Source organism: Peromyscus eremicus, chromosome 13 (assembly GCF_949786415.1).
Source record: "Peromyscus eremicus chromosome 13, PerEre_H2_v1, whole genome shotgun sequence".
NCBI lineage: Eukaryota > Metazoa > Chordata > Mammalia > Rodentia > Cricetidae > Peromyscus > Peromyscus eremicus.
In genome coordinates this window covers 51,360,112-51,383,656 of record NC_081429.1, presented here as the reverse complement: position 1 = coordinate 51,383,656, position 23,545 = coordinate 51,360,112, and the positions used below count along the sequence as shown (strand labels likewise).

Genomic DNA, 23,545 nt, shown 5'->3' with positions numbered 1-23,545 from the left:
TAAAATGTAACTATTCAAATGTTTCAGTGAAATGCCATCTTATCCCTAACACCACTTTCTGCATTCTAGGATGAGTGTGCATCAAAAGGGACATGGACAAGTGTACCTGAATACTCTAGTCCTTCATTGGTTCGTTATTATTTGTTCTGAGACAGGGTCTCTCTATGTAGTCCTAGCTGGCATGTAACTCATTATGTAGACCAGACTGGCCTCAGATTCACATGGCCACCATGTCCAGCCTCCAGCCCGGTACTACTAGGCACCGAGGACTGAGGTGACAGCTTTTTATCAGCGCTAAGGTGCACAGTGACTGTCCTGTTGGAGAAGATGGATGTGTGGAGACCTCAGGAAAAGGGCTATTGCCTAAGCTGATCCTCATCAGCAACCACTGGTGGCACTCACCTGGGCAGGACATCGCCGTGCCCCAGCTGCCCTTCCTTGCCTTTCCCCCAGGCCCACACCTCTGTCCTCAGGGAAGGCAGGAGGGCATCTGCTTCTCCACTGTATGTGGGAGTCAGAACCACTGTCCGAGTTTTGACCCTTGCAGCCTTTCTTAAGAGCCTGGGGGAAACTGCAAACAGACAAGAGAGAGACGCTTTAACACTCTGAAGAAACGCACTAACACAGTGTGTGTGCAACACTTTTCACCTTCTCTGCAGAAGATTGGTTCTGCTGGTCAAACGAGCTTGGGAAATGCTCCCTACTCTTCTGCATCCTGCCTCTCTCCCCCCTGCAGTCTCACTCATTAGCCTGCAGAAAGCGCTCGTGAGCCCTGCAATTAGAAGCCTGTTGAGCCGGGCGGTGGTGGCACACACCTTTAATCCCAGCACTTAGAAGGCAGAGCCAGGTGGATCTTTGTGAGTTCGAGGCCAGCCTGGGCTACCAAGTGAGTTCCAGGACAGGCTCCAAAGCTACACAGAGAAACCCTGTCTGGGGGGGGGGGGGGGGGGGGGGAAGAAGCCTGTTGAAATGTTCAATCTGTCGTACTGTCAAATGTCTGGCTGCAGACCCCTTCTCTATGGAACTCTTATCAACATCCTAGAGAACTTACATTCTAAGGAATATGATAAAGAAATGGGTGTGGTGGCTCAGGCCTATATTATCTGATGAGGCAAGAGGCCTGCTCAGAGTCTGAGGCCATCTTGAACTAGAGTTCCAGGCCAGCCTGGACTACAGAGTAGGACCCTGTCTCAAGAAAACCAACAAAAAACAAAAACAGAAGATACTAAAAATAAAAATACCACAAAGGTGACAAATACCTTTCCTATTTCAAAATATAGTTAAATGCTAATACTTTCTAAGCCAAGTTTTAATTTCAAATATACAATAAACAACTGTAATAAAGGATTAATTTTCAGACATAAAATTTTAAACTATGAAGCTTTAAAAGAGGAGCATCAAAAATCTTTATAGGGGCTGAAGAGATGGCTCAGCAGTTAAGAGCACTGATTACCCTTCCTGAGGACCCAGGTTCAATTCCCAGTACCCACATGGTGGCTTACAAGTCTAATTCCAGTTCCAGACAATCTGACACCCTCTTCTGGTCTCCCTAGGCAGGAGAGATGCTCTTGATTGTGCACAAACATACATGCAAGCAAAACACTTGTACACAGAAAACAACTTAAAAATAAAAAAGCCTTTACATATTTTGGATGACTACATAGGCTAATGGGTTTTTTTTGCTTGTTTGTTTTTTCCAGTTGGTTTGTTTTTCTTTGAGACAGGGTCTCACTATGTAGCCTGGCTGTCCTATAACTCAGCATGTAGACCAGTCTGTCCTCAAATTCAGAAGTCTGCTTGCCTCTGCTTCCAGAGTACTGGGATTAGAGGTGTGGGTCACTACGCCTTGCTAGATTAATGTTTTATTAAATTAGTCTTTTAAAAGAAAGTTACATAAAAGCTTTTATGATGTTGAAAACAATGTATAACATGAAGTAAATCTTACACCTCAATTTGGTAGCAGGATAAACTTTAAATAAAGTCACTTACAAGTCACTGAAGTTACATTCTGTAACTATTCTGAAGCAGAGAAACAGGCAGCTTTCTCTTAAAGCCACCGTTCTAGTAAACCACCATTACAGAGACCTCGGAATCGGAATAGGCCAGCTTTGATCATTGTGTGACGTTGGGAGCACCGAGGAGTCTCCAGAAGTCAGTCCACCCATGCCTTACCCTGTGACAGCAGTCCTGGGAGGGAGAGTCTTCGACTGCCTCCCTCCGCCTCCTCCTCTCTGATGTCCACGAGACTTGAGCTCTTCTTCCCCTGCATTGGCTCCTGCTTCACCCGCTCTCCTCTGAGATCTTTCAGACTGTCCGGGCCTGGGGGAGCACCGCCCGCCTGGGCTCCCGTCTCACCAGGGGAAGCGCTGTAAAAGTTCATGACTTTCTTGAGAGACAAGGCCCCGGCTTCGTATGTGGCCGCCACTCTCACGCCGACAGCAGATGCACAGGAGACCACCAGGCTGTTGAGGGCTGAGGTGCTTGTGGTCGGTGGACTGTGAAGGTCAGGGACGGCTTCTGCTACAGGAAGCTGCACACACACACACACACACACACACACACACACACACACACAGAGTTTATAAAACACTAGGTATTAACGTGCAGTCAGTAGGGGTTGACGCTCATGGCTACCTGCATAAACAATCTAAAACAGACCCTGTCTGTAACCTGAGCGTGAAGGATGTTGCCCTGGGCTACACAGCATATACCAGGGCAACAACAGCAGAACCACTCATCTCCAATCTCAAACTATCCCCTCCCGGTTGTAGAGTTAACACAGTCCATGGAAATGGCACTTAAAATATAGTTCTTCACCTAAAGTTCTTCCTCTTGTCTGGGTGTCACGTTTTTAGTGGCATGTTAAAATGCTCTCTAGCTGCTTTATGAGACCAAGCTTGGGAAAAGGAGAGTGGGGCCCAGGAGGTATGAGAGGCCCTGGCTGCAGCCCTTGGGAGGCTCAGGCAAGAGGCGCTCAAGGTCAAAGCCAGCATGGCTTCACAGTGAGCCTCTGTGTCAAAAACTAAATAGACAGAAAAGAGAAAAACATTGGATTTAATACAAAGTGCCCTGTAGAAGGCTGGGAAAACTCCAATCTATTACTTGAGTACTTTGAGGAAAATCTATACTGATTGCGTGCTGCTAAGAAACAGAAGAAGAAATAAGATTTTAAGAAAAGGAGGCGTTTTCTAAAACATTTTCCAATGAAAATTTAGATATAGAATGTAGAGGAGAAAATGTTAAGCCTCTGACCTGCCATCCCTCACACTACAGTCTTAGGCTGACCTATTAGTTACCTCCCATGACACAGGAGCTGGGCACGCTACAACCTTTGCTCTGGTTACCACAGAGGATGAAAGTGACGGGTTAATAATTAAATACATGGAGCTGGTGTTTGTAGCATGCTTCATGGGAATATTAAAAAGTTCAACAAAAAATGTCCAGTAACAATGAAAAGTAGGTTGAAATACCAAATACCACCATTTACTAAAAGGGAAAAAAAATCATTAAATATACCCAGTAACAGAAAAAAAAATCTTTCGATATAAGCATAGTTACACTAAAAAATTATTTCTTCTTATGGGAGCTGAGGGCTGGAAAGATAGCTCAGTGGTTAAGAGTACTTGCTGCTCTTACAGAGGACCCAGGTTCAGTTCCCAGCACCCATGCCAGGCGGCTCACAACCACCTGTAACTCCAGTTCCCAGGTATTCAACACCCACACACCCACATGCAGACATATACCCACATATAATTGAAAATAATAAAAATAAGCAGGGCAGTGGTGGCACATGCCTTTTATCTCAGCACTCAGGAAGCAGAGACAGGAGAATCTCTGTGAGTTCGAGGCCAGTCTGGTCTTCAGAGTGAGTTCCAGGATAGCCAAGGCTACACAGAGAAACCCTGTCTCAAAAAAAAACAAAAACAAATTAATAATAATAATTGTTTTTAAAAATTGATTCTTATACTCAAAGATCCCAAAGATATGTACATTGTTCCTTAATCTGTCCTACATTCAGAATCAAACCCAGCAAAGCATGGTTGCAGATCTGCAGGCCAGCCTGGGCTACACAGTGAGATGCTATCTCAAAAACAACAACAAAAACCAATTAGAAATAGCACTGGCTTCTGATTTTCTTGAAGTACTTCCCATTGCCTAGCACAGTATCTGGCATACAGTGGGTACTCAATATAGTTTTTTTATTGAATTTAGAAATTACTTCTAAATTAAATATTAAATTTAGAAGTTACTTCTATGCAAACAGGCAAACAGTCAGCAGAGGTTTGGAAACTGCATCCAGTTAAAGACACGTACTTTGTTGATTTAGTTCTCATGACAAGTTGTTCAGTGTAATGTGGTGATTTCTAACCCTCTGTTTATGACAGCTCCTAAAAGTGCACGGATAGTATTTGAGAGGGACTACTCTGGGAGTCTAATGGGGCTCTTACCATTAGAGGAAAGGCAGAGAACACGGCCCACAAACCTTAAGCTACTATCTACTAAATATACACGGATGGATGGATTGATGGATACTTTGAAATTCTTTATTTTGAGGTGCTGAAAGCCTCAAGCATGCTAGGTAAGTGCTCTACTACTGAGCTACATTCTAGCTATTTATTGTAGTTAAATGAATAAAGTAATGAAAAACTAATTACTAGTCATTTTGATTCAAGACATACTCTTAGAATTCATAGTCAACCAATAATAAAGAACAGCATATAAAATTTTCACTGTTGGATGTAAGGCTAAAATGTTATTTACAAAGATTAAATTTAGTAGGAACACACGCTGTCAAAACCAACATACATGATAAAAACTTCAAGCATTTATCCAAAGAAGTTCAAAGGAAAAGGCAATTTCCTTTGCTGGTTTCTTTGACAGTGGCAATTTGAAAGCCACATGACTGTAGACAGCAAGCTTTTAGCTTTGTATTTAATGGAGGAATGACTTCTAGAAGGACAGACTTTTCTGTCTTCTGTGTGTGTTTTTGAGACAAGTCCTCTACAGCCTGTAGTGGCCTCAAACTTGAGATCCAGCAAAGTCAATGTTTTTATAAACATGTACAGTCTAAGAATTTTCTACAAACATTCTTGATAAATTAATGCTGCTTTGTTTGGATTTTTGTAATACTTTTTTACAAACAGCTTTCTCTTAATTGGAAAAAAAAGTGAAATACCACCAAGTTCAGAGCATATGCGTGAAGCAGGACTATCTCTAAAATATCCCACTTTCTCACTCGGGCAGCGTAGACGTGGGATAAAGAACTGCGAGCTCTTGTGACTTTAAAGACCCCGAGTTAAAAAGAGAGCAGACAAGGGTTCCTACGTGATTAGGTGGGCCTGTCGCCTCGCACCCCACAACCCCTTTTGGCACAAAGCAAATCAAAAGGTAATCCCAGAGAAAACCAGAAAGTGTCCTTTTGGAACAATGTGTTTCCAACAGCAATACCACCCATTTCATATTCTCCTTAAATGAGAATATTTTAAACAAGACAAAAGTATTTCCCCACCTCAAATAAGGCCCTGTGAGGCCCAGTCATAACTGAAAACAAACAAAAAAATTAAAAATAACAAATCTGAAACATAATGTAAAGCCTTGAAGTTTCTTTTCTCTCTTCTTGTTTCGTTTTATAAGACTGTTAATTGTAGCCCTGACTAGCTTGATACTATGTAGCATATGCTAGCCTCAAACTCACAGCAATCCTCCTGCCTTGGCCTCCTGAATGTTGAGATTACAGTCATGCACCACCACGTCTAGAAACTGTTAACTGTTACACATCTGCCTTCAACTAAACAGTCTGCAAGCTGGTAACCTCCCTAGACAGAGGGAAAGAGTTTTACAGAACTCTGAAGAGAGGCAACAGTGCAGTCCAGAAGCAGCTCTGGGAGCCCATGGTTACACCAAGTTAAACTCTTCTGGGGACTACCAAAATGTGATGATTTGGCCAGGATGGCAACACACAACAAAGAAATAAACATGCAGCTCTCGGTGCTGCTAAAGCAAGCCCAGCATGATATCTTTCAACATTAGGAAGGGGCAAATAAAGAGCCATTCTGATTTAACTCAGGCGCCTCCCTCTTTAGGCCTAGCAAGACAGAATTACAGCAGCCTGACGAGGGGAAAAAATAAAAACGTCTGCCAAGATTCAGGACTTAGTTCCTAAAGAAACAAATCCTTTAACTCCACGAAAACCTTTATGTCATAAATGTAGCAGCTACCTGGACCTGGGGTGGCTTTTCTCCATGCTCCTGGTTCTCCCTCACTGGATGCTCGGACAGCTTCTGCAGGTATGCAGTTACTGCCTGGGTGTCGGGGTATGAGGGAGCTGCTCTGGCTGAAGACACTTCGGCCGTCCCCTCGAGGTTCTGCTGAGAGGAAACGGCATTGCCACTTGTGGTCTGCACAGCTCCCACACTCGGGTCAGCTTCTACCGGAGTGTTCTCAAACACCTCCCCCTGCCCGTGCAGCGTCTCCGGCTCTGCGTGGGGGCTGGGGGCAGTGCTGACGTGATCTTCTGCTTGGGACTCGGACAGCGTCACCCCTAAAGGGCAGCAGTGGCTGTCTGAGATTATCACATGGTCCTCTTTGTCTGTCATGGTGATGAGCAGCTGGCTGCACTGGATGCATCTCTCTGGGACTGGCTTCAGGTCCTGCGGGGGGAGGCACTGTACAAGTGCCAGGCTGTGGAACGCGCCGCAGGCGACCTGGAGCACCACCCGGCCGGCAAGGTGCTCCACCTTTTGAGGCTTTGTCACTGGGAAGGTGGTGGTGATGAGACCCAGCTGACAGCCGGTGCCCCATGCCCAGATCTCTCTGCTGATCGACAGTGCCAGTGTGTGTTCCTCGCCACATGCCAACTGCAGAATCCTCACTGCCAACAAAGGGCTGGTCTCCGAGTCAGAGATGCTGACGGGACTCGGCTCGGGCACAGACCGCTGATTAGCAACTGCACACTGGCCAGCCGCGTTCTCCCCCCACATGTACACCGCCCCGCTTTCTGTCACCGCTCCACTGTGGAAGCTCCCCGCCGCCACCGAAACAACACGATGCCCAACCAAGGTACTTTCTAGAAGAGGGCTGCTTGGACAAATGTCCGCTGATTCGCTTTTCCAGGGAAGGGTCCCAAAGCTGTAGACCTCACCATCTAAGGTTCGAAAGAGGAAGAGGAGAGGTTAGGGAACTAACTGGACACTTCATCAGCAAAAAACCTTCAGAAGCATGTCATAAAGACCTGGGACAGGGCAGAGCATTTCTGCTCTTCCCATCTTCTGGTATTATGGATAGTAGTGAGAACACAAGGTAAGGTACACGGTCCACTATTAACAGCCAGCATCATAAGCCACTAAAGAGTAGCCAGCAAGCACTGAACCAAAATTACACTGTGTGCCATCTCCTCACCTGGAAAACACAACTATGGAGCATGGCACATGCCATGAGATCAAAGTTTTCTCTTTTCTTCTTTTGCTAGAGATTGAACCCAGGGCCTTTCATGCTAAGCATGTACTCTACCATTGAGCTCCATATATCCCCAGCAGAGAAGAATCTGCATTCTTTTTGTAACTTGAACACTTAATAACATGGTGTTGCTTAAACATGAGAACAAGAGAAGCGTTCCCTCAACAACTGTCCCAGCTTTCGTGAGACAGGGTCTCCCTCTGCAACCTAGACTGGCTTGGAGCTAACCGTGCAGCCCTGGCTAGCCTCAACCTCATGGCAATCCTCCTGTTTCAGCCTCCTAAATGAGCTACCACACTTGGCTACAAGTGTAGATTGTTTTTCTATTAAATATATTATTATTGGTGTGTATGTGAGATGTGGGGGAGCTCATTCCACACCCCAAGGGGCTGCTCCTCTCCTACTTTCATGTGAGTCAGGAGACCAAACTCAGGGCATCAGGCTTGGGTGCCAAGTGTCTTTACCTACTGAGCCATCTCACGGCCTGACTCTAGATTTTAAAGGTGCCATGTTAATGGAAGGGTTCCGAATATCTTTTTTTTTTTTTTTTTTTTTTCCAAGACAGGGTTTCTCTATGTAACTATCCTGGCTGTCCTGGAACTCGCTTTGTAGACCAGGATGGCCTCGAACTCACTGAGATCCACCTGCCTCTGCTTCTCAAGTGCTGGGATTAAAGGCGTGTGCCACCACCACCTGGCATTTCCAAATATCTTTCTAAAAGGTTTTCAGGTATTTAATTAACATATTCCAAATATCTTATTTTAACAAAGGCTAGTTCTTTTTTTTTTTTTTTTTTTGGTTTTTCGAGACAGGGTTTCTCTGTGTAGCTTTGCAACAAAGGCTAGTTCTATAGCTCAGTGCTAGAGATTTTGCTTAGCATACATGAGGTCCCAGGTTCAATCTGCAGTACTGCCAAAAGGAGAAAGAAAAAGACCACCAGATTCTCCCATACATTCTTGAGAATTATACATTTTGAGATCCATAATATAGATATTAAACTTATAGTTCACTGTAGCTGGAGTTTTCCTGCCTGGCCCACAGTCAGGATAAATCTCTCTCACCTGCCAGTCCCACAGCCTCTCAGACCCGACCAAGTAAACACAGAGACTTATATTGGTTACAAACTGTATGGCCGTGGCAGGCTTCTTGCTAACTGTTCTTACAGCTTAAATTAATCCATTTCTATAAATCTATACCTTGCCACATGGCTCGTGGCTTACCAGCATCTTCACATGCTGTTTGTCATCGTGGCGGCTGGCAGTGTCTCTGACTCAGCCTTCCACTTCCCGGCTTTATTCTCCTCCTTGTCCCGCCTACACTTCCTGCCTAGCCAATGGCCAATCAGTGTTTTATTTATTGACTAATTAGCAACACATGTGACATACAGAACATCCCACAGCAGTTCACATTTTTTCAAATAAGTATTTGAAAATCCTTAATTCCTAAAATCTTAATATAATACATAACACAATAAAAGCAATATAATAACCCACTAGAAAGAACTCTTATATGCTCATGTTTATTTCATAACACCTCTAAATCCAGGTTTAAGCTGTTTCCTAGAGTTTTCTTCTCTTAGCTCCCACAATGAAACAGTATTAATATTTAAATGTGGACTAACAGAAATTTAAAATTAGACATCGATGGAAATCTTGACCCAAATCAACCTTTCTATGACTAGGGTGGTAAGCTGGCATCAAGATCTGAGTGATCTACTTCAGATGCTCAGAGCTGCCTTTTCCCACCACGGAGTGCTGTACTGAGATTCCATGGCCCGTGGTTACGGGGCAGGAGAGGAAGGCTCTGACCAGATGGAGTTCAGCTGGGATTCTGCACTCACTTCCTTGATCATCAGTGAATCACTGAGTGGTGGCCTGAGGTACTGGTTACACGGGAATTCTCGGGTAATAAGCCCCAGCTCTCACTGGCATTACTGTTCTGATATGCGAAAACAGTCTATGTAGGTTACTTATGTGTTGACTACTATAAAATTTAAGAACTACAATTCTCCCTTTTGTTCAAGTCAACAGAATGTCTTAAATTTACAAATAAATGTGGGGGGTTTTTGTAAAATGAGTTGCGATATAATTTGAGAACAAGAGGGTTCAAGTTGCAGCGCAGCTCAGAAAGGCCCCGCAGTGGTCAGGAACCCTCTCCTGACCCAGCACAGGCACGAGGAGCAGGGCCTCTGACACATACATACCTTCAGTCAGAAGAACTCCATGCTTCACCCCCAGGGCTGCCTGAAGGACAGTCTTTCCTCCCCAGCCTGGCAACCTCTCTGGTGTTAGAGCAAAGGATCCTGCCTGCCAGACATGGACCAGGCCTCTTTCTTTGGATCCTTCTGCCTCTGTTGAGCTACAAACATTCAAAAAGAAAAAAATCATAACAGTTATCCTCACAACTCAAAGCTGTTCTCTCCTCCCTCAATAATTCTCCAGACACTACTTTCCTTCTGTAGGTCTGTTTATGTATTGGGGGAGGTGGGGCTGTGAATCTGAGATTGTACCTTCTACCAGCACAGATGCAGGGATGGCTGGGTCACGTGGTTTAATTAGCATTTGCTTTACACTTTGGTTATGTATGACACCTGGGCCAAGATAATACAACTAGGCTAGGAGATAATCTAAACCCGCAAATTACCGGTCTCTAAGCAATAAATAAGGCCTCAGACATTTTTATGTTTAATGATTTGGCAGCACAAAATTTCTAATTTGCTGAGAGAGGAAGTGAAACTTTCATTTTATGTTGACTTTAAGTCTAACTGCTATTTACATTTGCTCATGGTGCTGGGGACTGAACCCGCGGCCTTGCACATAACAGGCAAGCACCATGTAACTATCCTCAGCCCACTGCTATTTAAAGTTTTTAAATATTACAATGTGTATCTGGCATGTACTTGAACATATAAACAGAGTACAAATGTGTTAATTCTATACATGTATGTATGTTAATGGTCAGGGTAACCATTATATTCCTCACTTTAAATATAAATTATTTCTTTGTATTTGGGGCATTCAAAATCCTCTCTACGAGCTATATGGGACTACACAGAATTGAGTGTGGCAGTACTCGACTGCAATCCCAGCACTCGGGAGGCTGGGTAGAAGCCTTCTGAGTTGGAGAACAGTCTGAGCTAAATGTCAGTCTGAGCTACAGAGTGAGGCTCAAAAAAAAGAGAGAGAGAAATCATTACTACCTATTGTTCACCCTATAGTCTGACAGAACATTCTAAGGTATTCTTTCCACACAAAGGCACCCGATATACATTAACCACATCCATTCTTCCCATGTTCTGACAACTGCTCTTCTGCCCTCTAGCTTCAAGAGATCAACTTTCCACCTTCCACACGTAAGTAACGAGAGGCAGTATGTGTCTTTCTATGCCTGATCTACTTCAACAAATGCCCACGCATGTGGCTGCAAATGACAAGATTTCATTCTTCGTTATGGCTCAATACAGGCCACTGACAGTACACACCACTGTTTAACCCATCAATGGATACCTAAGTTGACGCCATAGTTTGCCTACTATCAGAGGAGTACATATTTCTTTTCAAGATATGGATGTCCTTCCCTTTGGATACAAGCCCCATAGTGAGACGGCTGGATCATGTGGGAACTCCACTGGGGGCAGGGTTTACAGGGGTTTGCTTTTTGAAACAGGGTCTCACTATGTAGCCAGGCTCACTTCAAACTCTCACACCTCAAGCCTTAACCTCTCATGTGGTGGGACAAGTGTATACCACCACATCTGCCTATTTCAAGTTTTGGGGGAACTTCTATGATTTTCCATTATTTAGATTTTTTTAAGAATCAAATTTGTAACTGACAACAGTCCTTTATACTTTCCTTATACTGTTAAGAAGGAATCCCCTGCCCCCCTGAAACAGGGTCTCACTGTGTAACAGCTCTGTAGACTAGGCTGGCCCTGAACTCACAGAGATCTGCCTGCCTCTGCCTCCCGAGTGATAGGACTCATGATGTGTGCCAGCACACCCAGCTACACTGGTGTTTTTGTTTACTTGTTTCTAGAAAACACAGATTCTTCTACTTTAGTGGAAACAGAAAAGTTTTTTAAAATGTCTCTCCTTTTGCTAAACAACACTCCCTTAAATTATAATTGGGCTTAACAAGCTATGGAAGGAAAGCCACAATTTAACCTTCTTTTGAAATATCTTCTGTGGGTAGTTTTCTAAGGAAAGATTAAAACAAAATTGATTGTACAAAAGAATGTCCATAAGAGTTGTAAGATAATGAAGACCCTTTATAAGCATAAGAAACTAACAAAGCTTTTCTCTAATCACCTTTATTCAAATGATTTTGTCTCTTTACCTACCAATTACAAATGCAAACATGTGCTCCCACTTAATACCACTGAGAAGAAAACCAAACTAAACATTACTTACAACTATGTGGATTTGTCTGCAGGGGAGAAGAAAATGATTTTACCTTCTCTTCTTTGAGTCCATCGGTCAGGAGGAACACTCCATCACCAAATCATTCCCTTCGCAAAAGTTCTATCAAGACCTAAATAGAAAACACTGTTTAGGACACACTAAAACACTAAATAGGAATCACAGAGTAGTGGAAGAATATTTGAATACTCTGCCTTTATCCCTTCAAAAGGAGAGTGGAGGGAGGGCAGGCCTCTAACAAGTGTCCGCTCACTGAGTAATAAATATTCAGAGAAACTATTCCAACTATTTCAGAGCCTGCCTACTCAAAGTCAAATATCAAGTCTGAGCCTGCCCACTGAGCTTATAAAATGCCTGCTGACCATCAAAGGAACAGCACAGAAGAAAAGGAAGCCTGCATGAAGCTGAACTCCTCCAGGCAATGGATTTTTCAGTTTTAAAAATTACTATAAAGGAGGTAATTCAATCTGCAAATTCACTACAAAAATTACATACAGATTGTGGTAGTTTGAATGAGAAGCGCCCCCATCTATTTGAATACTTGGTCCCCAGTTGGTGGAACTGTTTGGGAAGGACGAGGGGGCGTGGCTTTGTTGGACCATTCCCAGTGCGCTCTCTGCCTCTGCTTGCAGTGCCCGAGCTCTCGGCTGCTGCTGCCACTTTCCCTTTGCTCTGTCATGGTGAATTCTAACCCCATTTAATACTACGGGGCTAAACACTTTCTTTTATAAGTTGCTGTAGTCATGGTGTTTTATTGCAGCAACAGAAATGTAACTAATACACATATTAAGGTTACTTTTTAAGTACTTCTGGGACGCATAAAAATTTAAATTCCAACTGGGAAAGATTTTTTAAAATCTCAGTAATATATCACATCCAACTCATTTTAATTTTCAGTAATGAACAAAAAATGTTAATTATCAGATTACTTTGTGTGTTTACTTAAAATACAACATTTTCCATTTATTGGAACTTATGTGGTACTTTCCCCAAATCAATTTCAATTCAAAACTAACATGCTTCAAACCTGAAAAGGCTAGGAGAAATCTGGATTTGAAATGAGAGGTTTCTAGGCCCAGCACTTGCCCTTTGATCTGGACAGTCTAAGAGTACTAGTATTACAGAAGCCCTTTACCCTAACCGATCACCAGCTCAGAGTCTCTGTAACTTTACTTGTGGCCCAGCACGCTAACTGGAGGAGGCACTGTCTGCCAGGCCCCTGTGCCACAAGCTGAGCGCTCACCAGAGCTCAGTGCACCTTCTTTCCAACACAGCTGCCCACGGTGCCTAGAATGCCAGGGATGCAGTTTAACTAGGTATGGCAGGGCTCTTGTTCCTACAAAACCTGGAGTTCTAAGCTGTGGAGAGACTTCATAAGGACCAGACACACACACACACACACACACACACACACACACACACACACACACACACCATGTTGAACTGGTAAGAGAAAGACCAGAAAAAAAAGGGATCTTTTTTTTTTTTTTTTTTTGGTTTTTCGAGACAGGGTTTCTCTGTGTAGCTTTGCGCCTTTCCTGGAACTCACTTGGTAGCCCAGGCTGGCCTCGAACTCACAGAGATCCGCCTGGCTCTGCCTCCCGAGTGCTGGGATTAAAGGCGTGTGCCACCACCGCCCAGCTAAAAAAAGGATCTTAAGTTCCCATTTTAGTTTAAAAAAACTAAACCTGTTGGGGATGCAGTTGAGTGGTAAGAGCACTTAGCACATACTGACTCTGGATTCGTCCCCAATATTCCCCCCAAGGAATAAAATAAAATACAATCCTCCACCCAGAATCCAGGCATAGTAGCAACTGACCATAATCTCAGCTCTCAGGAAGCTGAGGCAGGAGTTCAAAGTTCAAAGCCAAGCTGGGAGTTGCGGCACACATCTGTGATCCTAGCACTTAGAGGGTGGAGCTAGATTATCCTGAGTTCAAGGCTAGCCTGGGCTACATGAACACTAGCTCTTAACCAGTGAGCCATCTCTCTTGCTCTCAAAACTCAGGGTTTTATATTGAATGATTTTATGTTGAACGTATGGGGAAGCTATCCCAGAGTTTTAAACAGAGAGATGACATGATCTGGTTTTCATTTAGCTAATAAACGGAAATGGCTACGGCGTGGCTGCAAAAAGACTGGTAAAGAATCTACTATGGTTATCCAAGACAATGGAATACAACCTCAATAAATAAGTAATTAGTAATCAACAAGGAAAAAGTTCAAGGTTAACTGGGTACACCACAAACCACTGTCTCAAAATATAACAACAAAAATCATTCAATGGAAAAGAGCTAAATAAAGATTAATGTACAAAAATCACAGCCCATTAGTTTAAAAAATCAATGTTTAAACAAAAAAAAGAAGAAAAACAAGCAAAGGAAATGTTGAATGAGTTTCAATTTAAAAATTCATGTTTTTAAAGGCACCAAAATTCATAAAAAATACAAGCAATGAAGCCCTATTTCTGTAGGCCTTATAATACTGGGACTAAATTTACAATTTTCTGCAGAGGGGATGGCATGGTCACTGCTCGGCAAACAACCCACACTGGCAGGGCCCTCTCAGTCCATCTGTTTATTCCAGACTGCCTGGAGTTCTCACTACTTCCCATCTGTGTATCCGGAGGAAATTACTTTCTACTTTGTAAGAGCTTAATTTAGAATGGGTTTGGATCCTTCAAAGTTGGATGAAAGGTACTGTATAAACAGAAGGTAAATCTAAATAAACATAATGTTATTTGATAAACAGAACTATTAACTGCTACTAACTCTGCTGGTGACGGTAACTAGCTTTAGTAAGACGTCCATTTCATGGTGTGCAATGAAACGCTGGAGCTGGACATACTCTGTGCTCATCTGTAGAGATCAAGGAGTGAGGGGCTGGAGCAATACTCTGTGCTCATCTGTAGAGATCAAGGAGTGAGGGGCTGGAGCAATGGCTCAGTGGCTGCTCTTCCAAAGGACCCAGGTTCTATCCCCATCCGCACATTGGGTTCAGAACCATCTGTAACTCCAGTTCCAGGGGATCTGACTTCCTCTTCCGGCCTCCACTGGCACCAGGCACATAAATGGCGCACAGACATACAAGCAGGCAAAATATGCACATAAAATACAATAATAACAAAACTTTAGCCAGGCGGTGGCGCACGCCTTTAATCCCAGCACTCGGGAGGCAGAGGCAGGCAGATCTTTGTAAGTTCGAGGCCAGCCTGGTCTACAGAGCGAGATCTAGGAAAGGCGCAAAGCTACACAGAGAAACCCTGTCTTGAAAAACCAAAAACAAAACAAAACAAAAAAAAAGATCAAGGAGTGTACTTCTGATTACAACACCTAGCAGGAGCCGGAGGACCCTTCTAGGAGCCACATCTCATTTCCTGAAGTAAATTCACCACATCAAGACCGAATTTTGTCCTGTTGCCCGACAACCAAAACTACCGTAAACTATGACCCCAGCTATCAGGAAGCTGAGGCGGTAGAACTGCCATGGGTTCAAGGCCACCCTGGGCTACAACAGTGAGTCCCAGTCTGGCCTGACTATGGTATAAGAAGCTGTCTCAAAAAAGAAGGGGCGAAAAAAAGTAAAAATATCCAAAAAAAATAAATAAAAAAAAAAGGGGGGGGGAGGCTGGTGAGGCGGCTCTGCAGTTAAGGACAAGTACTTGCACAGGAAATTCAAGGCTATCCTCAGCTACCAAAAGAGTGTGAGGATAGCCTGGGTTACAAGAGACCCTCTCTCTCCCTCAAAAGGGCGGGGGGAGAAAACTATTTTATAGACATTTTACTTTATTAATACTGTTGTAGAAACATTTCCTTTCTTTGTTTCTTTTTTAAAGATTTATTTATTATGTATACAGTGTTCTGCCTGCATGTATGTCTGCAGGCCAGAAGACGCCAGATCTCATTACAGATGGTTGTGAGCCACCATGTGGTTGCTGGGAATTGAACTCAGAACCTCTGGAAGAGTAGTCAGTGCTCTTAACCTCTGAGCCATCTCTCCAACACCTGTTTCTTTTTTTTAATATGGTCTTTCTATGTAGCCCAAGCTAGCCTCAAAATGGTGAGCTCCTCCCTCAACTCCCCAAGTACTAATTATAGGTGTGCACCCCAACACCGGGCTTCATTTTGTTACAATAGCTTTAAGACATTTGATGCTTTTCAGGAAGACATGTCTGCCTGAAAATCAAATAGAACAATGAAAAAAAAGAGAATACTGGGAGCTGGAGAGATGGCTCAGAGGACTGAGCACTGACTGATCTTCCAGAGGTCCTGAGTTCAATTCCCAGCACCCACATGGTGGCTCACAACCATCTATAATGAGATCTGGCGTCTTCTGGCCTGCAGACATACATACAGATGGAACACTGTATACATAATAAATAAATACAAGAGAGAGAGAGAGAGAGAGAGAGAGAGAGAGAGAGAGAGAGAGAGAACACTGCAGGAGAATACCACGGTCCAAAGCTCACATGCTGAGGGACATATTTACCAACTCCATTAACACCTCTCCTCAATTATGAATTAACACAGAAAAAGGGGTAAGCCAAAAAAAAAAAAAAAAGTTGCTTTTTTTTTTGGTTTTTTTTTTTTTTTTTAAATGTTTCTACAATTGCTTCTCCATTCACACAGCATTGAAGTTGGTGAAGATGGCCCAGCTGGGGGGCTCCTCAGAGACAGCTGTCCCTGGGTGAAGGCTAAGGTCCTGACAGCTAAAGCACCCTGCTGCCTTTCTTGTGTTAACAGCACCTTCCTCCACTGACCTGCGTCCTGTATTAACTCACTGATAAAGACGCTGTCTAAACAGTTCTCACGTGAGTCAGAGACGGTGGAGTCCACTTCCCTTCAAGGCCTTTCTTTCCACACACCAACAGAATCTCCGTAACACAGGCAACCTAGCCTCTAGTAGTTCCACTTGTTAAGTTCCAGGCGCCAAAGGCCAAAGCTAGACTCACTTTAGAGCACACCACTCTGCAAGCTATTAATTATCTCCTTCACAGGAAGAGGACTCAACCCCCAGATGACACATTAAAATAAGAGCAAACCTTGGATCTTACCAAAGGGAAGCCACTTTTAGATCCCACTGGATGCACACCTTCCTGTGAGGGAAAAACGAGCTGTGTGTAGTTAAAGATGCTGTTTTAATATCAGGATCTGGGAATGCTCTAAAACGAATACGGCCCAGTGTCCTAATCATTGCTAACAAAGAGCTACAAGCCACGATGGTGTGGTACATGCCTATAATCCCACAACTGGGGAGGCTAAGACAGGAGGATTGCTTTGAGTTTGAGCCTAGCTTGGGGAATAATGCAGATTCTGTCTTTAAAAAGGAGAGCAATGAACCATCTGTATTTCCATAAATAATATCAGAACCAGAAACCCAAAGTCCGAAGCTCTGAAAGCTGTTCTCACAGCAAAGTCCAATCTGACCTCGATTAAGTCAGCTGTAAAAGCCTACCGGAAGCAACGAGGGAGTTGTTATTTTGTCCCTCTAGGGCAAATACTGCCCTGCACCTCCTGGTGCAGAAATATCAATATGATTAGAGGCTGGCACAGACCCCAGGGGAGGTGCCACATGATACACAGTTTACACACCTGTTCAGGAGAGAAAAATCTCAGCTTCAAAACATATGCCTAATAACAGTTCCAAGTAAGGGGCTTGGAACCTGAATTCTTTAAAAAAAAAAAAAAATCACTGTAATTTTTAGTCTGTCTCCCAACTCTTAACTTCTTATAGGCTTCATTCTGCTTCGTCAGTGTGCTTGCTTCTTATTTGGGGTGGGGAGGGGAAGGTGGGTAGATGAAGGCTTACATGTTGCCCTGGCCAGTTTCAAACTCTTGAGCTGAAGTGATCCCTACAGCCGATAGCTTTCTACAGCGAAGACAGTATCCTCAAGACATTAAGAAAGCTAATGTGTTCTCTCTCCCTTGCCCTTCCTTCTCTTCCCAACCTGTTTTTTCAGGCAGTCTCACTATGTAGCCCTAGTTGGCCTAGAACTGACTGTGTAGTCCAGGCTATTCTCACATCTGAAGAAGCAATTCTTGTCTCTGCCCAGAGAGTACTGAGAGTACAAGAACGTGCCACCATACCATGCTACTTCTCTCTTCACATTGGTTTAGAATGGGTCATTGGGACCGGGAATATAATTCGGAAGTAGAACACTTGTCTAACAAGTCTGAGGCCATGGGTGTGATCCCAAGCCCTGCAAAGGGTGTTTTGATGAAATTAATAGCAATGGCTGGGCGGTGGTGGCACACACCTTTAATCCCAGCACTCGGGAGGCAGAGGCAGGCGGATCTCTGTGAGTTCAAGGCCAGCCTGGTCTACAGAGCGAGATCCAGGTCTCGAGAAAAAAAAAAAGAAAGAAGACAAGCAAATTATTTATATATATGTATATATACATATACATATATATACATATATACCCATATATATGTATATATACATATACATATACATACATATATACACATATATATATATGCAGTAATGAAGTTACAAACATAACGATAATTAGTAATTAAAACTGAACAGGACCAGCAAGACAGCTCAGTGGATAAACTTGCCACCAAACCTGATGACCTGAGTTCAATCCCTGGGACCCACAAGGTGAAAAGAAAACTGGCCCCCCAGAGCTGTCCTCTGACCTGCATATGCTCAGCGTGAGCACACCCACACACGTGAGTAAGTAACATATGTAACAAATTTTAAAAATGACTACACCTTAAGAGAGGAAGGTAAACTGGGCACGGTGACACACTCCTTTAATCCCAGCACATGGAAGGCAGAGATCGGCAGATCCAAAGTCAAGACCAGCCACAGCTATAGCAAGTTACAAGCCGCCCTGGGCTACACGGGACTCTTGACCTTGTTTCAAAAAAAAAAAAATTACAACCAGAAACAGGAAAGCAATAAACTATGAAAGGAATTTACAGATTACCTAGTGGCATTAGTGGCTTGAATACAAAATTACTAGATTTTCAAGTAGCCATCCACGATTTGTTTCTTTTTTTGTCTACACAGGTGAAGTAGAGTTAGAACTTCACACTGTAGTCCAGGTTGCTGTGAACTCTGCAATCTTTCTGTCTCAATCTTGTAAATCCCGAGATTACATGTATGAGCCACTATACCTGACTAGTGTTTTCCTTCTGAAGGCTGAGTCAGTTACAATTTGTTATAATCTAACAAACCAGAGTTCACACCATGAGTCTGAGTCCCTTACAATTTGTTATAATCTAACAAACCAGAGTTCACACCGTGGACACAGTAACTAGTTATTTAAGAGACTCTGGGATGTTACACAGGTAAAATACGTAGTAATTATTTGCTCCTGGACTCTAGGTCACTATGCTGACATGTGGATTAAGGCATGCACTTCTTGCCACTGACACCTTTACCAGGCATGCAAGGCTGAGGACAGCTCACCTGCAAGAACTGACATGCTGATCAACTGGAACTGTCCCGGCCACTGCAAACGCTAACAATCTTGACCCAGAGTAAGGGAACTCGGTGAATTAATGCACTGAGTGAATCCAGCAGCCTAGCTTAGAAAGCTACTTATTACTTCTAATTTTGACCCATCCTGGAGGTCAGAAAGCATGACTTTTTTATGCCACACTAACCACTACAAACAAGCTGACTGTATTTAAAGGAGAACCTAAATGGAAGACACAGCCTTTGATCTGAAGTTGCAGGGAGCTGTCCTAATACTCAGTTTAGTCTTCTTTCCCCCTTTTCCTAACTTTTTAAACATTTATTTATTTAGTGTGTGTGTGAGCACGTGTGTGCATGCGTACATACGTGTGTGTGTGTGTGTGTGTGTGTGTGTGTGTGTGTGTGTGTGTTTTGCATGGAGATCAGAGGACAAATTTTGGGAGTCAGTTCTCCGCCCATCGCCTGGGTCAAGGGGACTGAACGAATGTGGTCAGGTTTGGTTCCTTTCCCCTGAGCCCCTCCCTACAGCCAGCCTTTCCTTCAGAGGCTTGCAGCTTTAACCCAGACCTAGCAAAACTCCTGTGAGAAGTAAGGGTATGTGGCCACAACACAAGACATGCCCAGGAACGCTCATTTAGTTCCTTTCTGTATCTACTGCACAGTTTTAAAACCTGGGTTTTCCAAAACTAGTAAAACTCCCAGAAAATATTTTATAATATTGCCATGACAATAAGAAGCATAAGTTGTTTTGGAATTTGATGTGTAATTGTTAGAATTATAATATCTCAGGATAATGCATTTACTAACTAATGTAACCAATTCAAAAGAAAGTGCTCATGACCTCATGACCACATAAAACTTCGATAGCTTCCTAAGTCAGTCTATATGCAAATTCCCCCACAGCGCTCCTGGCACTTTAAGAGTTCAGGATGGGTTTATGCTCGACTTTGCCAAGAATCCCTAGCATTCTGCCTCCTCTGTAGCCTTTACACAGGGCTCACTCCTTCTTCCCTGACACGAGAAAGCACTTCCCAGGACACGGGTCTGTTGCTCCGCACAGAGGTGCTGTCCTGGCCCATCCCTGTCTCCCTACAGGGAGACAAGAGCTGCTTCAGACTCTACTGCTCTGAAGCCACAAAGTAAAGCATGTGAGGAAAGCACCTGATCACAGATTTAAAAAATGTAAAGTGCAGTTTCACGAACCGTCTTAGCCATACATAAAAATAAACATCAAACCTATGTCCTCACCACGTGGTTTTTAACAGATAATAACATATTTCAAATTTGCTTCACTCCACAGCCCAGGGTGACCTTGAACTTGCAATTCTGTTTCAGCCTCCCAGGTATGTGCCACTGCCCAGTTAGCTCCTTTTCACAGTAGAAGGTTACACATGAAGCTGAAGGCAGTTACCCACCATCTCTAAAAATACAGCTCTTGTTCATGAATACAGTTATGTACTCTCATTAGCTATATACAGAGAAGTAAATAATGCTACTGTTTTCGAACTAAACATAAACATATCTTACTGTATGTAAATACCCTTTGGCATGTACTTCTTTCACTCAATATAATGTCCTTAAGGTAAGTATAGACCTAGTTAACTCACTTTTTTATTAGGGGATAAGTACATTCAACTGCATGGATAAACCAGTTTATCTATTTTCCTATTGGTGTACAGTCAGATTGTGCTGCTTTATTACTATTTTAAAGAGTTCTATCATCATTCTTGTTACATGTTTGTTCATGAGCAACTGGCTCAGTAATATTTAGATGGTAGAAGAAAAAATACTGGAGTAAACGTTACCCAGATGCCATCATTCAGTCAGAGCCACAACCAACATCTTTTTTTTTTTTTTTAATGTGTAGCCCAGGCTGGCCTCGAACTTGTGATCCTCCTGCCTCTGCCCCCTTCAACAAATCCTACCGGCGTGCGCCACCACAACCAGCTACAACCAACATCTTAACACAGGGGTCATGTACACAAGGAACTGCGGATGATCCAGAAGAAAATATTTATAAATACTTGATAATTAAGAGGAAGATGAGTTGGTCAATTTGTGGACATAAAGAGACTAAAGCTTCTCAACGTATAACTCACTGGCAGCAAAATGAACTGCTAAAAATCCCATCTTTGACTTATAAGGTTGAAAAACAACCTGTATCTTCTTCAGACTTAAAAGAATTATATAATCGCTTGAGAAAGTTCCGAATAACTCACTGATGTAGCTGTTTTTCAGCCAGGCACGGTGCTGCATGCTCCCAGTCCTACCGCACGGAAGGTTGAGGCAAGAAGATCATGAGTCTAGGCCAACCTGGACTACAGAGCCAAAAACAAAACAAAATCGAACAAAAGGCATAAGCTAAACACACCACCATCATCACAGATCCGGAGGAATCAGGGTTCAGACAGGAAAATGAGGGCAGCACCAAGAGAACAACCTCATGCTGTCCTGTCTTATTTGTATAGTGCTGGCTACCAAGATTTTCTTAAGGACTGACATTAAAAGCTGCCACTTTTTTATTACTTAAAAAAAAAAGAATTGTTTGGTAATTAATGGGAAAGGGTTAGAAGTTAAAAACAAACAAACAAACAAAAAAAACCCTTCTAAACATAGAAAGGCCAGGCTGAGGAGACTGTTCACTAGGTAAGATGCTGGCTCACAGGCCTGAGCGCCCGTTTGGATCCCCACCATCCAGGTAAAAGCCAGGTCAGCAGCCTGTGTCTGTAACCCCAGCTCTGGGGAGGTGTGGTGGGAGAAACAGCATGCCAGGGACCAGGAGCTTACTGGCTAGCCGGTCTAGCTGAAATAGTGAGCCCCAGAGTCATTGAGGGACCCCATTGCACACATAAGTAAGTAAAGGGAAGAGGGATGGCAGAAGACAGCAGATGGTGACCTTTAGCCTCTGTACGTGCGTACGTGCACATACACACACACACACACACACACACACACACACACACACACACACACAAATCCAAGCCAGGTGGGGTGCATATACCTATGATCCCAACACTTGGAGAGTGGAGGCAGAAGGATCAAGACCAAATATATGGGGTTAGCCGGGCAGTGGTGGCACACGCCTTTAATCCCAGTGCTTGAGAGGCAGAGGCAGGTGGATCTCTGTGAGTTCAAGGCCAGCCTGAACAGAGGGACAGGCTACAAAGCTACAAAGAAACTGTCTCATAAAACCAAAAAAAAAAAAAAAAAAAAAATGAGGCTATAAAGACTGCCAGATGGAAGGAAGGGAGGGAGGGAGGGAGGAGAAAGAAAGGAAAAAACAAAGAAGGGGAGGGAGGGAGGGAGGGAGGGAGGGAAAGAGAAAATCCTACCAAGAAAAAAATCTGTCTTTAATATAGTTGGAATCTGTGATAACCCTAATTCTGCAAAAGTTCTGAATGGAGCTACGGTCTGGAAGTCACTGAAGTGCTCAAAGCCCCTCCTCCCAGTGACGGCAACAGTTCAGATGCTATCAGAGCAGATGGGGACATCTGGACTGTCACCACCTACCTACCTTCCTCCCTCCTTGTTCAACTCACACTCACCAAGTCTCACGTTAACAGAGTTAAATCTGGGGATTAGGTAGAACAATCTACGAATGCTGTATTGCTTATACAGTTTGATGTCTCAAAAAATGACTTCTTGTCTTCCAAATTCCTATTGAAAAATGGTCTTCCAATCTCCAGGATTTCATGAGTCCATGAAATCATGCAGGCAGAGACCATCCATCCTTGGCCAAGCAGGATCCACAACCCTGCTCAGTATTAAGAAGCACTAGAAAGCTGGGCGGTGGTGGTGGTGGTGGTGGTGGTGGTGGTGGTGGTGGCGGTGGCGGCGGCGGCGGGCACTCGGAGGCAGAGCCAGGCAGATCTCTGTGAGTTTGAGGCCAGCCTGGGCTACAGAGAGTTCCAGGACAGGCTCCCAAGCTACAGAGAAGGTGAGAATGCTGCTTAGTTGGCAGAGTGCTTGCCTAGCACGGTGGGAGGAGACTCTGTCAGGTTGTCTCCTGAGCTCCATGTGCACTGGCAAACACAAGCATACACCATCAATAAATGTAATTTAAAAATGGTTAAAGCATAGACCTAGATATCCTCGGGCCTGCAGAAAGGATTCTTTTGACCTTTTTATATTCCAAACTACTAACCTACACGATGCACCATAAACCACTTTATAATCTCATTTACCAAAGAAAAGTTCTTTAAATAAAGTAAGCATATGGAAATGTATTTACTTAATTAAAA

The 23,545-nt window shown here is 43.5% G+C and overlaps 1 protein-coding gene across 3 annotated transcripts in view; it reads right to left on the bottom strand.

Annotated features, from left to right (window-relative positions):
* Positions 1–23,545, bottom strand: part of Als2 (alsin Rho guanine nucleotide exchange factor ALS2) — a 72,060-nt gene that overhangs the window by 44,175 nt on the left and 4,340 nt on the right. For all 3 annotated transcript variants that reach the window (XM_059277931.1, XM_059277930.1, XM_059277929.1), the window contains exons 2-6: positions 11,908–11,985; positions 9,659–9,813; positions 6,219–7,144; positions 2,173–2,530; positions 403–571 (exon numbers count right to left, since the gene is read on the bottom strand). In XM_059277931.1, the coding sequence (XP_059133914.1) occupies positions 403–571; positions 2,173–2,530; positions 6,219–7,144; positions 9,659–9,813; positions 11,908–11,927 (1,628 nt within the window). In that variant the 5' untranslated portion in view covers positions 11,928–11,985. The remainder of the gene's footprint in view (positions 1–402; positions 572–2,172; positions 2,531–6,218; positions 7,145–9,658; positions 9,814–11,907; positions 11,986–23,545) is intronic.